Source organism: Chiloscyllium plagiosum, unplaced genomic scaffold (genome assembly GCF_037043375.1).
Source record: "Chiloscyllium plagiosum isolate Xiang-an unplaced genomic scaffold, Cpla_swu_hap1 HiC_scaffold_27, whole genome shotgun sequence".
NCBI lineage: Eukaryota > Metazoa > Chordata > Chondrichthyes > Orectolobiformes > Hemiscylliidae > Chiloscyllium > Chiloscyllium plagiosum.
Window position 1 is genome coordinate 56432293 of NW_028270165.1, and position 20042 is coordinate 56452334.

A 20042-nucleotide genomic window follows, 5' to 3' on the forward strand; every position below is an offset into this window, starting at 1 on the left:
ATGTGGGAAATGGAGGTTACAACAGGTGTGGTCCACAAATGTCAGGAGAGAGCCTCTGCTGAGGGTGCGTGAAAAGTTAGAAGCTAACTCTGGACGGCACAGTGGCTCAGTGGTTAGTACCACTGCCTCACAGTGCCAGGGGATCATGTTTGATTCCATCCTTGGGCAACTGTCTGTGTGGACTTTGGCACGTCCTCCTCCTTGTGTCTGTGTAGGTTACCTGCAAGTGCTCTGGTTTCCTCCCACAGTCCAAAGATCTGCAGTTTCGGGTGGATTGGCCATTCTGAAGTGTGCAGATTAGAGTGGGTTAGCCATGAGGAACTGCAGGGCTGTAGGGTCAGTGGATGGGTCTGGATGGGATGCTATTTGGAATGTCAGTGTGAATTTGATGGGCCGAATGGCCTGTCAGAATTATGATTCTACTGCTTTCGCCACGTATATATTGAGAAATGATTGACACAAGTCTGCTGTGGGAGGAGTGGGTTCCAGTTCGTGAGATATCAACACCGGTCCTGGGGAAGGTGGGATTTGGGCAGTCTCTCCCCCCCACCCTCTGCCCCCCTGTCCAATCTCTCCCCACCCACTGTCCCCGTCCATTCTCTCTCAACCCCCACCCCCTGCCCTGCATTCTCTTCCTCCCCACCTCTGCCCACCAGTCTTTCTCTTTCCCTCACCATCGGTCCCCGCAATCTTCTCCATTCCCATCACCCTCTGTTCCCCCCAGTGTTCTCATCCTCCCACCCTCTGTCCCCCTGTCAATTATCTCTTTCACCCCCTGCACTCTGCCCCTCCGTCCATTCTCTCTCCTTCTCTTCCACCCACTCCCTGTCCTTGCGGATGCCTCAAACCCTCTTCGATCGCTGTGTCAAACCCTTCTAGGAAGAGAGAAAGAGAATGGATGTTGATGACTCTACCTGGTAGACACGGCTGCATGAGAAATTACTGATCTTTAAAATTGAGAATAGCTAAAATGATATATTCAGAAATATCATGAAAGCATGTTCAACTTTATAGAAAAGCTGCAGACATCTTTCTGAAACTTGCATTCAAATATGTCCAGTTAGTCCACAGTTGAGGACAGGGTGTAATTTGTGGACGGCCTATTCCTAGTCTTGTGAAATTGATTCTGACTATGCAGAAATAGAACCATAGAGTTGTACAAACCCGTCGGTCCATGCTGACCAGGTATCCTAAATTAATCTTGGCCCATATACCCATCCAAATGTCTTTTAAATTTTGTAATTGTACCAGCCTCCACCACTTCTTCTGGCAGCTAATTCAATACATGCACCGCCCTTTGCGTGAAAAAATTGCCCCTCAGGTCCTTTTTATATCTTTCCCCTCTCACCCAAAATGAATGCCCTCTAGTTCTGGACTCTCCCACCCCAGCGAAAAGATCTTGTTTATTTAACCTATCAAAGCCCCTCATGATTTTATCAATCTCTATAAGGTTTTATAAACCCTCAGCATCCAACGCTGTATGAAAAACAGCCCCAGCCTATTCAGCTTCTCCCTGCAGCTGAACCCCTCCAACCTTTGCAACATATTTGTAAATCGTTTTTGAACCCTTCTAAGTTTCACAACATCATTGCTACTCATGATTAATAGGCTGTGAACAATCTATCTTATTCAGGGCATAAGATGGGGCATTTGTTGAGGGGAATTAACTTTCAAACTGTTGTTTTCTGACCCTGAGGTCCCTTTTAAATCTTTCCCTCTCAACCGAAATCTATGCCCTCTAGTTTGGGACTCCCCTACCCTGGGGAAAAGACATTCAAAAGTTGAGGAGTCACACAAAATGCAAACGCAATAAAATGTCGAGCTACAGGTTTAAAAAAATGTGGCTTCAGCTTTTTTTTAAACTCCTGTTGACATTTGACATTCGGGTACAAAATCTTGTCAACAACACCAGCATCGCCACAGACCACACTGCGCATACTCCTCGGTGTCAGTAAGTACTGCGCATGTTCAGCGGCGTTAACAAGAACTGCGCATGCCCCACGCTGTCCGTAATTACGGACCGCGACCTTCTTTTGATGGGCCAATGGGGAGCTTGGGATGACCGGAAGGAGCCTGGTTCCTTTGTCAATCAGAGCCTTGCTATTGTCTGAATACGGAAGGAGAAAGTGAGGGCTGCAGATGCTGGAGATCAGAGCTGGAAATGTGTTGCTGGAAAAGCGCAGCAGGTCAGGCAGCATCCAGGGAACAGGAGAATCGACGTTTCGGGCATAAGCCCTTCTTCAGGAAAGCCCTTCTTCTGAATACGGAAGTTTGACCATGAGCGTCTGAAGCTGCTACTGCTGTTGTTCCTCTCTGAATGAAGATTGAGCTTCACCCCAGACTGCAACTTCTTTCCTCTGTCCAACGTCTGTGAGTACGGCACTTTCTTTTCTCACCCCCTTTTCCATTTGTTTTCATTCTGGGGTTCAATTTTTGTTTTGCAGTAATTGAAAGGAAAGGGAGTGAATCCCGGCGAGGGGAGAGAGTCTGGAAAAGTTGGTCCAAGATTGTGTCTCAGTTAGCAAACACATGGCAAATGTAGTAGCACAATGTGAAGTTATCGCATTTGCTGTTTTAAAAAAAAGCAGAAAGGAGACGCATTCCTTAAATAGTGATATATTGGGATGTGAAGAAAGTGAGGACTGCATATGCTGGAGATCAGAGTCGAAAAGTGTAGGGCTGGAAAAGCATAGCAGGTTCAGGCAGCATCTGAGAAGCAGGAGATTCGATATTTCAGGCACGAGGCCTTCATCAGGAATGATGTGTTGATGTACAAACAGGCCTCAGCGTCCTTCTATACCAGCAAGCAATGAGCAAGACAAGTGGTACATTAGCAAGAGGAATTGAGTTCAGAGGTGGCGATGTCTTCCTGCAGTTGGGGGTGGGGTTCATTGAATATATTTAAGGCTGATTTCATTTGAATTTTCGACAACAAGGAAGTGGATGGTTATGGGGGGAGGCAAGAAAATGGGTTTAAGACCAGTACAGAACAGTTAGACAGTCAGACAGTGCAGAAACAGACTGTTCTGTCCAACTAGTCCATGCTGACTATGTTCTCAAACTAAACTAGTTGCACCTGCCAGTGTTTGGCCCATATCCCTCTGAACCATTCCTATTCATGTGCTGATCCAAATGCTTTTTAACCCTTTTAACTGGACTACATCCACCACTTGAACTGAGTTGAATTTATTTATTGTCACATGTACTGAGGCACAGTGAAAAGCATTGTCTTGCGATCACATAGTTAAGTCGCACAGTAAATAATAGGTAAACAGTGGCAAAAACAAAAACAAAGGTTCAGACACATCCTGAGAGTTTGAGAGTCCATTCAGTATTCTAACAATAGTAGGGTAGAAACTGTTACAAAACTGGCTGGTGCGTTTGTTCAGGCTTCTGTACCTTGTCCCCGATGGTAGAGGTTGTAGACAAACATTGCCAGAGTGGGATGGATCTTTAAGAATGCTGGCGGCTTCCCTTGACAGCAGGTCTGGTAGATGGATTCTATAGATGGGAGGTTGGCCTTTGTGATTGTCCGGGCTGAGTTCACCACTCTCTGTAACCGTCTCCAATCTTGAATGGTACAGTTGCCATACCAGGTAGTGATACATCCAAGACAGCTTGTTGTGGATGACCACTCCCAGGACCTTGACACTCTCCTCTCATTCCACCTCTGTGCTGTTAATGTGTATGGGTGCATGAGTAACATCCCACCAAAAGTCAATAACGAGTTTCTTGGTTTTGCTAGCATTGAGATCTAGTTTGTTTTCAGTGCATCATTTTTCCAGGTCTTCCACCTCCCATCTGCAGTCTGTTTTGTTGCCATCTGAGATTTGACGGACTATAGTGGTGACAGTGAACTGGTAAATGGCATTAGTCTTGTATTTGGTGACGCAGTCATGGGTATACAGTGAGTACAGTAGGGGGCTGAGTATGCACCCCTGGAGGGGTCCAGTGTTGAGTGTTAGTGAGGATCAAATATTGTCCCCAGTCTTCACTGATTGTGGCCTGTGGGTCAGGAAACTGAGGATCCAGTTGCAGAGAGTGGGGCTTAGTCCGAGATCACTATGTTTAGTAATCAGTGTCGAGGGGATAATAGTGTTAAAGGCTGAACTGTAGTCAAGTAGGATTCTTACGTACTTGTTCTTGGTGTCAAGATGTTCCAGGGAGGAGGGAAGGGCAAATGATATGGCATCTGACGTGGATCCCAATTTGCCGATGGGCAAATTGGAGTGGGGCAAGAGTAGTGGGAAGGCTGGAGTTGATTAATGCCATGACCAGCTTTTCAAAGCAATTCATGACCACCGGAGTTAGGGCAACTGGGCGATAGTCATTGAGACGTGCTGCATGAGTCTTCTGAGGCACAGGGATGATGTTGGCCCTCTTGAAACAGGCAGGGACAGTGGCCTGCTGCAGGGAGAGGTTGAAGGTGTGCGAGAAGACTTCTGTCAGTTGGTCTGCACATGCTCTGAGTGCACAGCCTGGTCCTACGTCTGATCCCATCGCTTTCCTTGGATTCACACGAAGGAAAACTGATCTGACCTCTGGACTTTCTCTGGACATTCATTCCACACACAAACTACTCTCTTAAAAAAGGGTGCTTCTGATGTGTTTTTAAAATCTTTCTCCTCTCGCCTTAAAAATGTGCTCCCTAACCTTGAAGCTCACATCTGAGCGAAAGGACATCTCTATCCTTCGTGATTTTATAATCCTCTGTGAGGTCACCTCTATGCTCCAGTGAAAAAAAATCCCAGTTTATCGACCTAGATGTAGGTAGATTAATATCCAGTCATGATCTGTTGAATGCTGGTGCAGGCTTGAAAGACCAAATGGCCTACTCCTGCTCCCAAGTTTCTCTCACTGTGTCCAGAACAGCAAGAGCCTATAAGACACAGGAGCAGAAATTAGGCCAATCAGTCCACTGGGTCTGCTCCACCATTCAATTATGGCTGATAAATTTCTCAACCCCATTCTCCAGCTTTCTCCCCTTGATACTCAAGAACCTATCATCTGTTTCAGTCTTAAATATACTCAGTGACTTGGCTACCGCAGCTTTCTGTGGCAGTAAATTTCATAGATTCGCCACTGTCTGGCTGAAGAAGTTTCTCCTTATCTCTGTTCGAAAAGATCTTCCGTTTACTCGAAGGCTGTGTCCTCAAGTCCCCATCTCTCCTATCACTGAAAACATCTCCCCCAACATGCACTCTGTCCAAGCCATTCAGCATTCTTATGTTTTGATTAAATCCCCCCTGAGTGTAGGCCTGTTAATCAGCATGAACCAGACTTTTCAGGATGAGGCAGAGCAGGGATTAGGTTCAGTAAAATGAGAATAAAAGGAGTGTGTGTGGGGTGGAGATTTTCAGCTTTTAGGGAATAAGAGAGGAAAGAGAATTTGCTATAAATTATAATCGATTGGATGGGATAATGGACCGAGGATTGGCAGATGGAGTTTAATTTAGACGAACGTGAGGTGTTGCATTTTAGGAAAGCAATCCAGGACTTAACCATTTAATGGGGAATGTTGCTAGTGAGGGTGAGAATAGGTGGACAGGGCAGATGAATGCGTGGCTGAGGAACTGGTGCATGGGAGAAAGGATCCAAAAATGTGACTATTGGAATCTCTTCTGGGGTAGAAAAGACCTGTACAAGAAGGATGGATCGCACCCGAATTGGAAGGGGACTAATATATTGCTGGGAGATTTGCGAGAGCTGTTCAGGAGGATTTAAACTAGTAAGGTAGGGGTGGGTGGGGGGCAGGGATTGCTGGGACCCAGAGAAATAGTGAGGAAAGAGATCAGTCTGTGACTGGTCCAGTTGGGAAAGGGACTGAGTTAAACAATCAGAGCAGGAAGTAACAAAGCAGATAAAAAGGTAGGACTGGTAAATTAAACTGCATTTATTTCAATTGCAAGAGGCCAAACAGGGAAGGCAGATGATGGTTAGGAACTTGGGACTGAGATATTATGGCAGTTACAGAAACATGGCTCAAGGATGGACAGCACTGGCAGCTTAATGTTCTAGAACACACATGGTATTGGAAGGATAGAAAGGGGGGCAGGAGAGGAGGGAGAGTGGCTTTTATGATAAGGGATATATTACTGTGCTTAGGGAGGATATTCCTGGGAATACATGCAGGAAGCTTATTTGGGTGGAACTGAGAAATAAGAAAAGGGATGATCACCTTATTGGGACTTTATTACAGACTTCCTAATAGTCAGAGGGAAATTGAGAAAAAAATTGTAAGGAGATTTCAGTTATCTGTAATAATAATAGGGTGGTTATGGTCAGGGATTTTAACTTTCCCAACATAGACTGGGACTGCCATAGTGTTTAAAGGCAGTACAAAGGCAGTTGGAGTACACTTAAGAGTAAACTCAGGAGGGCAAAAAGGGAACATGAGATAGCTTCGACAAGTAGAGCTAAGGAGGAATTTAAATGTGTACAAGAAAATTTTCTGATTCAGTAAGTGGATGTTCTGACTAGTGAGGGTGCAAACCGTGACCTACTCTTGGGAAATAAGGCAGGGCAGGTGACTGAGCTGTCAGTGGAGGAGCACTTTGGGGCTAGTGACCATAATTCTATGAGCTATAAAAGAGTGAAGATAAAGTATAGACCAGATCTAAATTGAGGATGGCTAACTTGGTATTAGGCAAGATCTTCCAAAAGTTAACTGGGAGCAGATGTTCGCAGGTAAAGGGATGGCTAGAAAATGGGAAGCCTTCAAAAATAAGAAGCTGAGAGTCCAGAGACAGTATATTCCTGTTAGGGTGAAAGGGGAAAAACTAGGTAAAAACAAGGACTGCAGATGCTGGAAACCAGATTCTAGATTAGATGAAGGGCTTTTGCCCTAAACATCGATTTTCCTGCTCCTCGGATGCTGACTGAACTGCTGTTTTTTCAGCACCACTCTCATCTAGAACCTAGGGTGAAAGGGGAGGCTGGTAGGTGTAGTGAATGCTGAATGACTAGAGAAATTGAGCTTTTGGTTCAGAAAAAGAAGGAAGCATATGACAAGTAAAGACAGGAGAGATCGAGTGAATCCTGACAGTATAAAGGCAGTTGGAGTATACTTAACAGTAAACTCAGGAGGGCAAAAAGGGAACATGAGATAGCTTCGACAAGTAGAGTTAAGGAAAATCCAAAGGGTTTTTATAAATACATTAAGGAGAAAAGGGAACTAGGGAGAGAACAGGGCCCCTCAAAGATCAGCAAGACAGTCTATGTGTGGAGCTGCAGGAGTTGGGGGAAATAATAAACAAGTATTTTGCATCAGTGTTTACTGTAGAGAAGGACATGGAAGAAATAGAATATGTGGAAACAGATGATGATATCTTGAAAAATGTAAAAATGTCCATACTACAAAGGAGGTGGTGCTGGATGTCTTGAAATGCATGCAAGTGGATAAATCCCCAGAACCTGATCAGTTGTACCCTAGAACTCTGTGGGAAGCTAGAGAAGTGATTGCTGGGTCCCTTGCTGAGGTATTTGTACCATCGATAGTCACAAGTGAGGTGATGAAAGAATGGAGGTTGTCTTATGTGGAACCAATATTTAAGAAAGATTGCAAGGAAAAGCCAGGGAACTATCAACCAGTGAGCCTGACATTGCCGGAGGGCAAGTTGTTGGAGGGAATCCTGAGGGACAGGATTTACATGTATTTGGAAAGGCAAGGACTGATTTAGGGATAGTCAGCATGGCTTTGTGCGTGAGAAATCATGTCTCACGAACTTGATTGAATTTTTTGAAGAAGCAACAAGGAATTGATGAGGGCAGAGCAGTCAACATGATCTCCATGAACTTCAGAAAGGCATTCAACAAGGTTTCTCATGAGAGACTGGTTAGCAAGGTTAGATCTCGAGAAATACAGGGAGAACTAGCCATTTGGATACAGATCTGGCTTGAAGGTAGAAGACAGAGGGTGGTGGTGAAGGGTTGATTTTTAGACTGGAGGCCTGTGACCAGTGTTGTGCCACAAGGATTGGTGCTGGTTCAACTACTTTTCATCATTCATATGAATGATTTGGATGTGAGCATAAGAGGTATAGTTAGTAAGTTTGCAGATGACACCAATATTGGAGGTGTAGTGAACAGCAAATAAGGTTACCTCAGATGACAATGGGATCTTGATCCGATGGGCCAATGGGCTAAGGAATGGCAGATGGAGTTTAATTTAGATAAATGTGAGGTACTACATTTGGAAAAGCAAATCAGGTAAGGTCCGAAGGAGTGTTGCTGATCAAAGAAACCTTGGAGTGCAGGTTCATAGCTTCTTGACAGTAGAGTCGCAGGTAGATAGAACAGTGAGGAAGCTTTTGTGGGGTGGGGGGGGGGGGTGACCTTCCACACGTTTATTCTATCCATAATCCTCATGATTTTATAAACAGATAAGGTCTTTTCCCTGGGTTGTGGAGTCCAGAACTAGAGGGCATAGGTTTAGAGTGAGAGCGGAAAGATTTTAAAAGGGACCTCAGGGACAAGTGTTTCATGCAGAGGGTGGTACATGTATGGAACGAGTGTCAGAGTAAGTGATGGAGGATGGTACAATTACGGTATTTAAAAGGCATCTGGATGGGTATATGAATAGGAAGGGTTTAGAGCGATAGTGGCCAAGTCCTGGCAAATGGGACGAGATTAGGTTAGGATAACTGGTCGGCATGGACGAGTTGGACTAAAGGGTCTGTTTCCGTGCTGTACACCTCTACGACTTTACTTCAGGACTCTGAAATTGTTCATGAAAACCACTTCAGTAATCTGCCCAGTTTTAAGACTACAATATACAGGAGCAGAATGAGGCCATTTGGCCCATTGAGTATGCTCCACCAGTCGATCATGGCCGATATGTTTCTCAACCCCATTCTGTTGCCTTCTCCTCGTAACCCTTGATCCCCTTACTTATCAAAGACCTATCTATCCCTGTCTTAAATGCCCTCAATGACTTGGAATCCACAGCGCTCTGCAGCAATGAGATCCATAGATTCACCATCCTCTGGCTGCAGAAATTCCTCCTCATCCCAGTTCTGAAGGGCATTCCTTCACCCTGAGCCTGTGTCCTCTGGTCCTCGTTTCTCCTACTGGTGGAAACATCTTTCCCACATCCACTGTATCCAGTCAGATTCACACAGCACGGAAACAGATCCTTCGGTCCAACCAGTCCATGTTGACCATAATCCCATACTAAACTAGTCCCACCTACATGTGCTTGGCCCAATATCCCTCTGAATATTTCTTATTCATGTACTTATCCAAATGTCATTTAAATGTTGTGACTGTAAGCGCATCTACCACTTCCTCTGGAAATTCATTCCACACGTGAAGCACTCTGTGTAAAAATGTTGCCCCTTATTTTGTTTTTAAATCTTTCTGTTCTCACCTTAAAAATATGTCCGCTAGTCTTGAAATCCCTCATTCCAGGGAAATGACTCCTGACATTCACCTTCTCTGTATCCAGCAAGATTTTATAAATCTCAAAGAAGACCTGAAATGTTAGCTTGCTCTCTCTATGTGGACGCTGCCTGACCAGCTGTGATCTACAGCATTTGTTGTTTTCAGGACGGATTCCAGCATCTGTCGCAATGCGCTCCTAAATGTTGACTACCTCTTTCCAGATCCTTTGAGACTCAACCTTACTCAACAATCCACTGTGCAGTACAGTCAATAAAGTTCCACATTGCATCTCTTTCAGCACACACGGGCAGCATGTGGCTCAGTGGTTAGCACTGCTGCCTCACAGCACCAGGGACAAGGATTTGACTCCAGCTTCAGGTGACTGTGCAAACTCCACACAGACATTGTCCTCCCCGTGGCTGTGTGGGTTTCATCGAGATGCTCCGGTTTCCTCCCACAGTCCAAAGATGTACAGGTTAGGATGAATTGGCCATGCTAAATTGCCCCATAGTGTTCAGGGATGTGTGGGTTAGGTATATTAGTCGGAGGTAAATGGAGAGTTGTTGGGCCAAATGGCCTCATTCCGCACTGTAGGGATTCGATGTGGCAACCCCCCAGCTGTTTGCATTTCCTGTAGGGGAAGTGGGGACGGGCCGAAAGTTCAGTGTGTGTGAAGCGAAAATTAAACGTAGTGCTTTGTTTGAGCTCAAGCTGAGTGACTTGGTGGCGGACTGGAAAAGGAAGGTACGGTGTCTGTGGTTCGTGATGCTGCCTCACGGCACCAGAGAGCCAGATACAATTCCAGCCTCAGAGCCGTTGTCTGTGTGGATATTGCACATTCTCCGACTGGTGTTTGTGGCGGATTTCTTCCAGTGCACCTGTTTCTTCCCACTATCCAAAGATGTGCAGGTTTGGGTGAATTAGCCATGTTAAATTGTCCATAGTGTCCAGGATGTGTAGGTTAGATGCATTAATCAGGTGTAAATGTAGAGCAATCAGAGTAGGGTAATGGTGCTTTCAATTTCATGGAATTACAAAAGAAAAAAATGTTCCACATAAAGTAGAATTGCTTGTTCTGAATTTCTACCCTGACTGACAGTGATGACTTTCATAATCTGTTTTTTCCAGTGCATTTGAAGATTTGAAGACTGAAGTTTCAAATTCAGTAGTTGAAGGGCTTATGTCCGAAACAGCAGCTCTCCTGCTCCTTGGATGCTGCCTGACCTGCTGTGTATTTCCAGCACCACACATTTTGACTGACTCTCCAGCGTCTGCAGTCCTCATTTTCATGTCAATGACAGACAGTCAATCAATCCATTGGGACTGTAACGATTTTTGACTATGATTCTGTGAGAAGGAGCAAAATTCTTTGGTTTCTGTTTCAATACGCTTTCAGCATCAGTGGAGCTCGATGAGAGACGCTACTGTGGCAGCGCATTGCATGTGCAGCCTGTCACAATTATACAGCCTGGAAAGAGGAATTCACGGCAGGGAGGGTTTGTACATGCGTTTGTGTGCAGCTGAAGCTTTGGCCATGGAGAAACCAGAGAAATCTCGCCCCATGGAGAAACCGTGGAAGTGTGGTGACTGCGGGAAAGGCTTCAGTGTCCCATCTGCCCTGGAAATTCATCAGCGCAGTCACACCAGGGAGAGGCCGTTCTCCTGCCCAGAGTGTGGGAAGGGATTTATCCGCTCTTCCCACCTGCTGGACCACCGCCGAGTCCATACTGGGGAGAGACCATTCACCTGCCCTGAGTGCGGGAACAGCTTCACCCACTCCTCCCACTTGCTGGCGCATCAGCGTGTCCACACCGGGGAGAGGCCCTTCCCCTGCTCTGATTGTGGGAAGGCCTTCAGCAAATCCTCTGACCTGCTGAAGCACCAGCGGGTCCACACGGGGGAGCGGCCATTCAGTTGCCCCGAGTGCGGGAAGGCCTTTAGCGATTCCTCTGCCCTGCTGAGGCACCAGTGGGTCCACGCAGGCAAGAAGCCGTTCCCCTGCCCTGAATGTGGGAAGGGCTTCAGCAGTTCCTCCTCCCTGCTGACACACCAGCGGGTCCACACTGGGGAGAGGCCATTTGCCTGCCCTGAGTGTGGGAAGAATTTTCCCCAGCCCTCCCAACTGCTGACCCACCGGCGGGTCCATACCGGGGAGAAGCCATTCTCCTGCTCAGTGTGCAGGAAGGGCTTTGCGGTCTCCTCTAACCTCGTGGCCCACCGGCGGGTCCACACGGGGGAAAGGCCCTTCAGCTGTCGCGAGTGCGGGAAGGCTTTCAGCAATTCCTCCCACCTGCTGAGGCATCAGCGGGTCCACACAGGGGAGAAGCCGTTCTCCTGCCCAGAGTGCGAGAAACGCTTTAACCGGTCCTCCCACCTACTGACCCACCAGCGGGTCCACATGGGAGAGTGGCCGTTCTATTGTCCTGAGTGCAGGAAGGGCTTCAGCAATTCTTCTGCTCTGCTGACTCACCAGTGGGTCCATAGAGGGGAGAGGCCATTCAGCTGCCCTGAGTGTGGCAAGAGGTTCACATTTTCCAGCAACTTGCGACGACACCAGCGGGGGCACCAGTGCTCCCAACAATCAGATACTGCCAGTGACGCTACTGTGGATTAAACCTTGTGCCCCACTCTGACAATGGGTGCAGTGGGAAAGTTAGTGGGCTTTTAAAAAAATTTCTGGACTGCACACTGCCTCGCACCCCCAAGTGCAACTCTAAAGTGGCTCGGGGCGACATGGTGGTTAGCACAACTGCCTCATAGAGCCATGGATTCGGGTTTGAATCTACTGTTTGATTCTCCCGTGTCTGCATGGGTTTCCTCCGAGTGTTCCGCTTTTGCTCCCACAATACAAAGATGTACAAGTTAGGGTGAGTTAGCCGAGCTAAATTGTCCATAGTGTTCAGGGATGTGTAAGTGTGGTGCAGTAGTCAGGGGTAAATGTCGACTGGTCAAAAGTGTGGTGCTGGAAAAGCATAGCAGGTCAGGCAGCATCTGAGGCGCAGGAGAATCGACGTTTTGGGCATAAGTCCTTCATCAGGATTCTCCTGGACTTCGGATGCTGCCTGATCAGCTGTGCTTTTCCAGCACCACATTCTTGACTCTGATCTCCAGCATCTGCAGTCCTCACTTTCTCCAAGTAAATGTAAAGTAATAGGGTTAAGAGAATAGGTCTGGGTGGGTAACTGTACGGAGGGTTGGTGTTGCCTTGTTGGTCCAAAAGGCCTGTTTACATTCTGTAGGGATTCTGTGATTCCATAAACTTTGCTTCCAGTGGGCGACATTACTCGGAGTCTGGGACTGCACGTTCCTAAGAATCCGCAGAAACCTAAGACCACAAGACCACTGGAGCAGACATGAGGTCATTCAGCCCATTGAGTCTGCTCCACCATTTGTTAGAAACAAAAAATAATTGCGGTTGCTGGAATCCAAAGTAGGCAAGCAGGAGGCTGGGAGAACGCAGCAAGCCAGGTAGCATTAGGAGGTGAAGTTAGCATTTCGGGTATTAACCCTCCTTCAGGACTGAAGAAGGGTTCTTCCCAAAACATTGACTTCTGTATCAGAAACAATTTACCAGGATGTTGCCGGGGGTTGGAGGGTTTGAGCTGCAGGGAGAGGCTATTTGGCTGGGTGAGAGATTTAAAAGGGGCAATGTTTTCACGCAGAGGGTAGTGCATGTATGGAATGAGTTTCCAGAGAAAGTGGAGGCTGGTACAATTATACCACTGAGAAGGCATCTGGTTTCGGACATGAACAGGAAGGGTTCAGAAAGATAATGGGCCAAATACTGACAAATGGAACCAAATTAATTTAGGATGTCTTGTCAGCGTCGATGAGTTGGACCGAAGAGTCTGTTTCTGTGCTGTACATCTCTCTGTCTACTGGTCCTGATGTAAGTTTTAAAATTGAGTCCAAGTAACTTTGAATAGTTCAGTCTTGTTGAACTCACCTCTTGAAAGGTTTCAAGTGAATCCCTCCAAGTGATACTGTTTAAAAATGCCGAGTTGGACAAAATATCCCATTAAGGTCGACACAAACCCACAGCAGAAGATATCAGAAATCACACAACACCAGCTTAGAGACCAACAGGTTTATTTGAAATTACAAGCTTTAGGAGCATTGCTCCTTCTTCAATGCTGCAGCTTCATCACTTCACCGACAAAGGAGCAGTGCTCTGAAATCTTGAGTTCAAATAAACCTGTTGGACTCTAACCTGGTGCCATTTGACTTCTGACCTTGTCCAGCCCAATCCAACACCAGCACTTCCACATCAGAGTTGACTCGTGAGATCGGATTTTATTCAGTGTGATTAAGTGAGATGCTCATCTGAAAACTCAAAACTGTTGGAGAGACAAAGAGACACGAGTCAGTGCTACAGCACGGAGACAGGCCCATCGGCCCAAACTGGTCCATGCCGACCAAAATGTCCATCAACAGTAACCCCATTTCCCTGCACATGGCCACTATCCTTCTAAGCCTTTCCTACCCATGTGTTTGACCAAATGTCTTTTAAATGTTGTTAATGTACCTACTTCAACCACTTCCACTGGCAGCTCATTCCATACACAAGCCACACTCTAAAATTTTTGCCCCACATATTTTTTCAATCACTCCCCTCTGACCAGGTTTGTATGCTCTGTTTGGAGATGTAGGAGTAAAACTTCACAATAAAAGATTAATACAGCCTTTATTCATGACTCATGATTAAACACACTTTCTCTATTTACAGCTGTAATTGAGAGGCTTCTCTGAATTAGTCGACATGTTTGTAACAAGTTGTGAAACATGAAAGGATTCTGAAAAGATTTACAAAGATACTGCCAGGGTTGGAGGGTTTGAGCTGTTGCAAGAGGCTGAAATAGCCCCAGTCTATTTTCCCTGGAGGGTCAGAGGCTGGGGGGTGACCTTACAGACTGTTTCGCTGTAGAAGTGTTTCAGAAAAAAAAATCTCAAACCTTTTTCCGATTGTTGCCTTTGCCAATATCTGTTGGCCATTAGTGAAGTCCCTTAGCCCAGTCGAATCGGACCCTCTGCCTTTTACAACCCCTCTTGGGGAAAAAAAATCGAGATGACATAATCTTCTTAAAGGAGTAACATCATCACAACAGAGAGCACACAAACAGAAACATTTCTATCACAATGTTGTGCAGTTAACAGGCCAAGATAATGACTTTTCAATTTAGCCAATCAATTTAAATCCGGTCCTTTGGATACCAATATCTATTAAATTTAAATCTGATGGTTTTGATAACAGAGGACCAATCCTATTGTAAAAACTCAATATGGCATCAAGGGTATAAAAGAAGGGGACAGTTGGACAGAACCCCAGAGCTAACCCCCCATTGCTAGAGCTAAGAGTCCTCAGCACTAGAGAGAGACATCAGCTCTGACCGTCAGCTGTGAATGAGACAGCATCATTTACAAAAAAACCAGAAGAGCAGGAATTGCAGGAGGCATTCCTGATAAAAGATTCAATAGAAGGATGCTTAGAATATTCTGGAAGATGTAATCTGAGAGACTAAATTCTATTTCTTGTTGTTTTAGTGGGTCTTGTATTTACTGGAACAGCATATGACAAAAATCCTGTTTTATGTCAGAATCGTCAGTAGTTCGAAGGGATTTATTAGGTTTGTTAATAGTTTAGTTCAGTTGTTCACCATTCAAGTTGGATATGTAAATTTCTTTTTGTTGATTTTTAAATTGTCAGGGATTTATTTTTGTTTTTAAGACTAGAGCAGATGACACTACTTTTCACACTAATTTTCTGATTATAGGGCAATGTGCTCCTCTTTTGGTGTTTCGGTTTGAGATCTCAGAGGGGAGGGGATTCAGCATTCGCTTTATAACAGTATTGATGTGCCGTCCTGCTGAATGCAAAGGAGTCATTATTAATCCTAGCCTCTCACTCTGATTGTGGGTGAATCGCTTTAATTTGAATACTGACTCAGAAACTGCACAGACAACCAACTGTTGAATCATAATTTACACTTTTATTGTAGGTAGGAACCAAAATATAAAACCCCTCAAGTAAGCAAGTTCACCCTCACCCCCCAAATCTTGGCTATCACCCAAATGATGGCGGAATTTAACATTGTTTCTACCAACAGTGCCCATCTCTGGAAGTTTACAGGGGTTTGATGCAGGGTTGTTCTTCCAAGCACTGCAGGTGAAACGTTCTGGAGTTGAATTCTGGTGGAGTTCCGTCACTTTCAGATTTGTGGTGTAACGTTTCTTTAGATTCTAACACCATCTCCCCACACTTCTGGAGACCTCAGGTCTGTAGCTTACCTTCTTATCCTTGAGGGTTTTCCACCTGTTTGAAACAGCCTGTCCTGCAATTAACCCCTTTACGCCAAGGTAAAAACAATGACTGCAGATGCTGGAAACCAGAGTCGAGATTAGAGTGGTGCTGGAAAAGCACAGCAGTTCAGACAGCATTCACGGAGCAGGAAAAATTGACGCTTCGAGCAAAAGCCCTTCATCAGGAATACAGGATTCCTGATGAAGGGCTTTTGCCCGAAATGTTGATTTTCCTGCTCCTTGTATGCCCTCTACACCAAGGCCTTCCTTCTTCAAGCAGAATTAATTGTCCTTTTGTCACACAGTTATTAAACACCATTATCTCATCTGTCCAAAGAAACAGCTCATTGTTTTGCCTCCTTCTTCCCAGCGATAGTTAATGTATGTTATTTGTTGACTCCCTTGTAGCAGTTTCTCATTGGCCCTTTCGTTTCTTGGTCCAGAAAGCGTTATTGCTGACTCATGAAGTTATCAAAGTTCTGGAGTTTACAGGACCACACCACATTCCTGTCTGCCTCTTCCAGGAATAACGACTGCTCCTGAGATACTCGCAGTTCCTGACATTCCTTGGTATCCCCAAATACAATCCACATGTCAGGAAATCACTAGTGCTGCCCTGACACCAGACAGTCACTGTTGGAACAGAAGGATTATGGGAAGAAAATACAGAAATCCGAAATGCAAAGAGACTTGGGAGTTCAAGTCCAGGATTTTCTCAAAGTAAACTTGCAGGTTGAGTCAGTAGTTAGGAAGGCAAATGCAATAATGGCATTTATTTTGACAGGACTTGAATACAAAAGCAGGGATGTACTTCTGAGACTCTATAAGGCTCTGGTCAGGCCACATTTGCAGCATTGTGAGCAGTTTTGAGCCTCCTATTAGCAAGGATGTATTGGCCCAGGAGGGTGTTCAGAGGAGGTTCACGAGAATGGTCCCAGGAATGAAACGTTTAACATATGAGGAACTTTTGAGGACTCTGGGACTATATGGATTTTAGAAGGATGAGGGGGGTTACAATTGAAACCTACAGGATATTGAACGGCCTGGACAGAGTGGATGTTGGGAAGATGTTTCCATTGTTCGGACAAAGTAGGACCCGAGAGTACAGCCTTAAGAGGAAAAGGAAGACCCTTTAGTTGTGAGATAAGGAAAGCCTTCTTCAGCCAGAGAGTGGTGTATCTATGGAATTCACAGCCACAGAAGGCTGTGGAGGCCAGGTCATTGAGCAGATTTAAGATGGAGACAGAAATGTTCTTGAGTATCAAGGGGATCAAGGGTTCCGGGATGAATGGGCTTGAGAAAGTTAACAGCCACGATTGAATGGTGGAGTTGACTCAATGGGATGAATGGCCTAATTTCAGCTCCTATGGTCTTATGATATGCTGATGTGTGGAGGGGTGATGAGTGGGCAAAGAGATGAAGAGGGAGTAGAATTAAGGGGAAGCTGGATACAGCCACAAGGGAGAAACAAATACAAGAACTGTACAATAAATGACAGAACTCTTAGGAGCACTGGCATGCAGAGGGAGCTGGAAGTGGAAACAGATGTGGGTATGATGGTCAAGAAGGCACATAGGACGCTTGCCTTTCCTGGGTGTGAGAGTTGGCAAGTTACATTACAGCTATTTATTTCAACCACATTCGGAATATTGTATGCAGTTCTGGTCACCACGCTATCAGAAGGACGTGGATGCTCTGGGAGAGGGTGCTTTAGTCGAGGGCTAATGTTGCGTAATAGGAGGAGGTGAATAAGTCTGTGTCAGTTACTCTTCACAGGGTCAGTGTGCACATGTTGCGCCGAATGGTCTTTTCCACACTAGGGATTCTATGTTACTCAGAGGTTTTTTTATTCCCCAGAGTGAAAAGAACAACAAAAGGGCACAGGTTCAAGGCAAGAGGGCAGTCTACAGGAGAAGTGGAGGGGTAGGTTTTTCACACAGAGGGGTGATGGGTGGTGGAAGGAGGCATCTTAGCAACGTTTAAGGTGTATCTTGATAGACACATGAACGCGAGATGAACAGAAGGATAGAAACCGCACATGGGCAATAAATAGCAGGTCCAAGTGAGAATTAAGAATTGGCACAGGCTTGACAGGGGTGCCTAAACCAAATAAGAATGGCTTGCGACTGTGTTGTACTGATACAGGTTTTCCCCACTATCCAAAAGTGGAGCATTCCTATGAAACCTTTCATAAGGAAAAATAGCGTAAAGCGAAGAAGCAATGAACATTAATTCATTTATATCGTATATACTCAAGTAATAGTCAAATTTTTGACTACTTTTTAAGGTTAAATTTAGGGGGTCGACTGTTACTTGGATACTACTTGAGGGGCTGAAATTCATGCCTGTCAAGATTCATACCGTATCATAAGCAGAAGCTCAACTGATGAATAAAGCAAAAAAAATTATGGTAATTCTGAAAACTGAGTGGAACATACAGACAACGGACTGGAAGACAGGAACAGAGCCGAACAACCGACAGACTGCAGAGCTGGAGTGGAACATGACGGCCATCACACTATCTCACAAACATGGGTCAGTTGTCTATGAAGAACTAGGGTCGACTTTTACATGATCAGACTACTTTTCACAACACTTGCAAGAAAAAGAAATCAAACACGTCCAATTCGCCATGCATGGAGAACAGGAAATAAAGTAAAGAATTTTTTTTTAAAAAAAAAAGAGATTTCCAGCATTCATACACAACTATACATGTGCACATGTCCATTTAAATACTGGGTAGGTTGATTCTTTGGAAGATGACAATCGCAAAGAAATGAAACTCTTCAACAAAATGCTGGATTTGGTAGAATGATTAATTCGTACCCCCACTCCCCTCCCTCCATCACATCACTGGGCAAGACAAAACCCCAGGATCTAAATAACATACCTACACACACACACACACACAATCCTACCCATTTTACGTGCAATTACCTCAAATCACATTTATAAAACATAACCATACAGGTTTACACAGGCTCTCGTACACAATATTGCCTGTGACCTTCTACAGCGCTGTGAAGTGCTGCAAATCCCATGATGACAGTATTTCATATCTAATGTGTTAAATAACATTGTATATTTTATATAAAAAAAATACCTATACATTATACACAATTTAACATCGGAACAGTTCAGTCAGATGGTACAGCCTGCCCTCCTACATGGATTATAGAAGGTGTATGGAGGATTAGATGGTGATTCTAATAGAAATTATGTTTGTTTTAGGAATGGGAGTGATTTGGCTCCAGGCTAATGGCGATCCGCCTTATCCCCCGGGTTCCCCCTCAGCCCAGCCCGGTACCTGGTAGAGTGAAGCCGCGGGTAGCTCCAGGCTCACGGTCCAGCACAGCACCGAGTGCAGCCTCTCCTCCAGCTTGTGCTCCGCCGGACTTTACCCCCCGCCGCCGCTCCTGCACCTCCCGCCGCCGAAGAAGCCGCGGGCGCCGGCTCTCTCTCCTCCACCGCCGACATTTTTAATTTGTTTTCTCGTTCACCCGGTAACCGTCACCTCCCCCTTCCCGGGCCCCGGGAATTATACACAAATAAACAATAAACCCCACCGGGCACTGTCTCCTTTTCTTCACAAGTTTTGTTTGAAAAGTTCCGGCTTTAATTTGAAATGTATTTTAAAGGTATTTTCTGAGGTAAACGGTGCCTGTCTGCCCCCTCCCTCCGTCAGAAACCGCCCGCTGAGTCGATGAGAAAACCGCAGCCTCGCGCCGCCATCTTTGTTTTTCTTCTTCCCGTCTCCTCCTTCAGTGACGCGCGTCATCCGCGCCCCGCCCAATCAGAGCGCACCTTACTCCACCTGACCAATGGCGACCGGTGCCGGTTGTTACTGACAGAGTTTGTGTCCAATTGCCAATTTGGGATAAAAAAGGCGGGAGTTACAATTTTTTTCCCCTGTGACTGCACATCTCATTCCTTTTGCTGGTCTCTTCCGCAGGGGAGGGGGAATCCCAAACTAGAGGGCACAGGTTTAGGGTGAGAGGGGAAAGATTTAAAAGGAACCCAAGGACTAAAAAAAAAAGTGTGAAAGTTAATTCGCCTCAAGAAAAGCCCCTTCTTACGACCTGAACTAAATAGATTGTTCACAGCCTATTACTCACTCAACAAGAAGGATGTTGTGAAACTTAAAAGAGTTCAGAAATTATTTATAAGAATGTTGCTAGGGTTGGAGGGTTTGAGCTACAGGGAGAGGCTGAATTGGCTGGGGATATTTTCCTTGGAGCATTGGAGGCTGAGGGGTGACCTTATGGAGGTTTATAAGATCTTGACAGGAATGGATATGAGAAAAAGATAAGGTTTTCCCTGGGGCGGGGGAGTCCAGTACAAGAGGGCATTAGTTTTTGGGTGAA

At 45.5% G+C, this 20042-nt stretch overlaps 2 protein-coding genes across 2 annotated transcripts in view; one reads left to right on the top strand and one right to left on the bottom strand.

Moving 5' to 3' along the window:
* Positions 1-20042, bottom strand: part of LOC148144204 (uncharacterized) — a 443218-nt gene that overhangs the window by 48629 nt on the left and 374547 nt on the right. The gene's annotated exons all lie outside the window — the stretch shown is intronic.
* On the top strand, positions 10943-11995 carry LOC148144205 (uncharacterized). Its single transcript, XM_087975307.1, has one exon. It carries the CDS (start codon positions 10943-10945, stop codon positions 11993-11995), a length of 1053 nt encoding a protein of 350 aa, XP_087831433.1.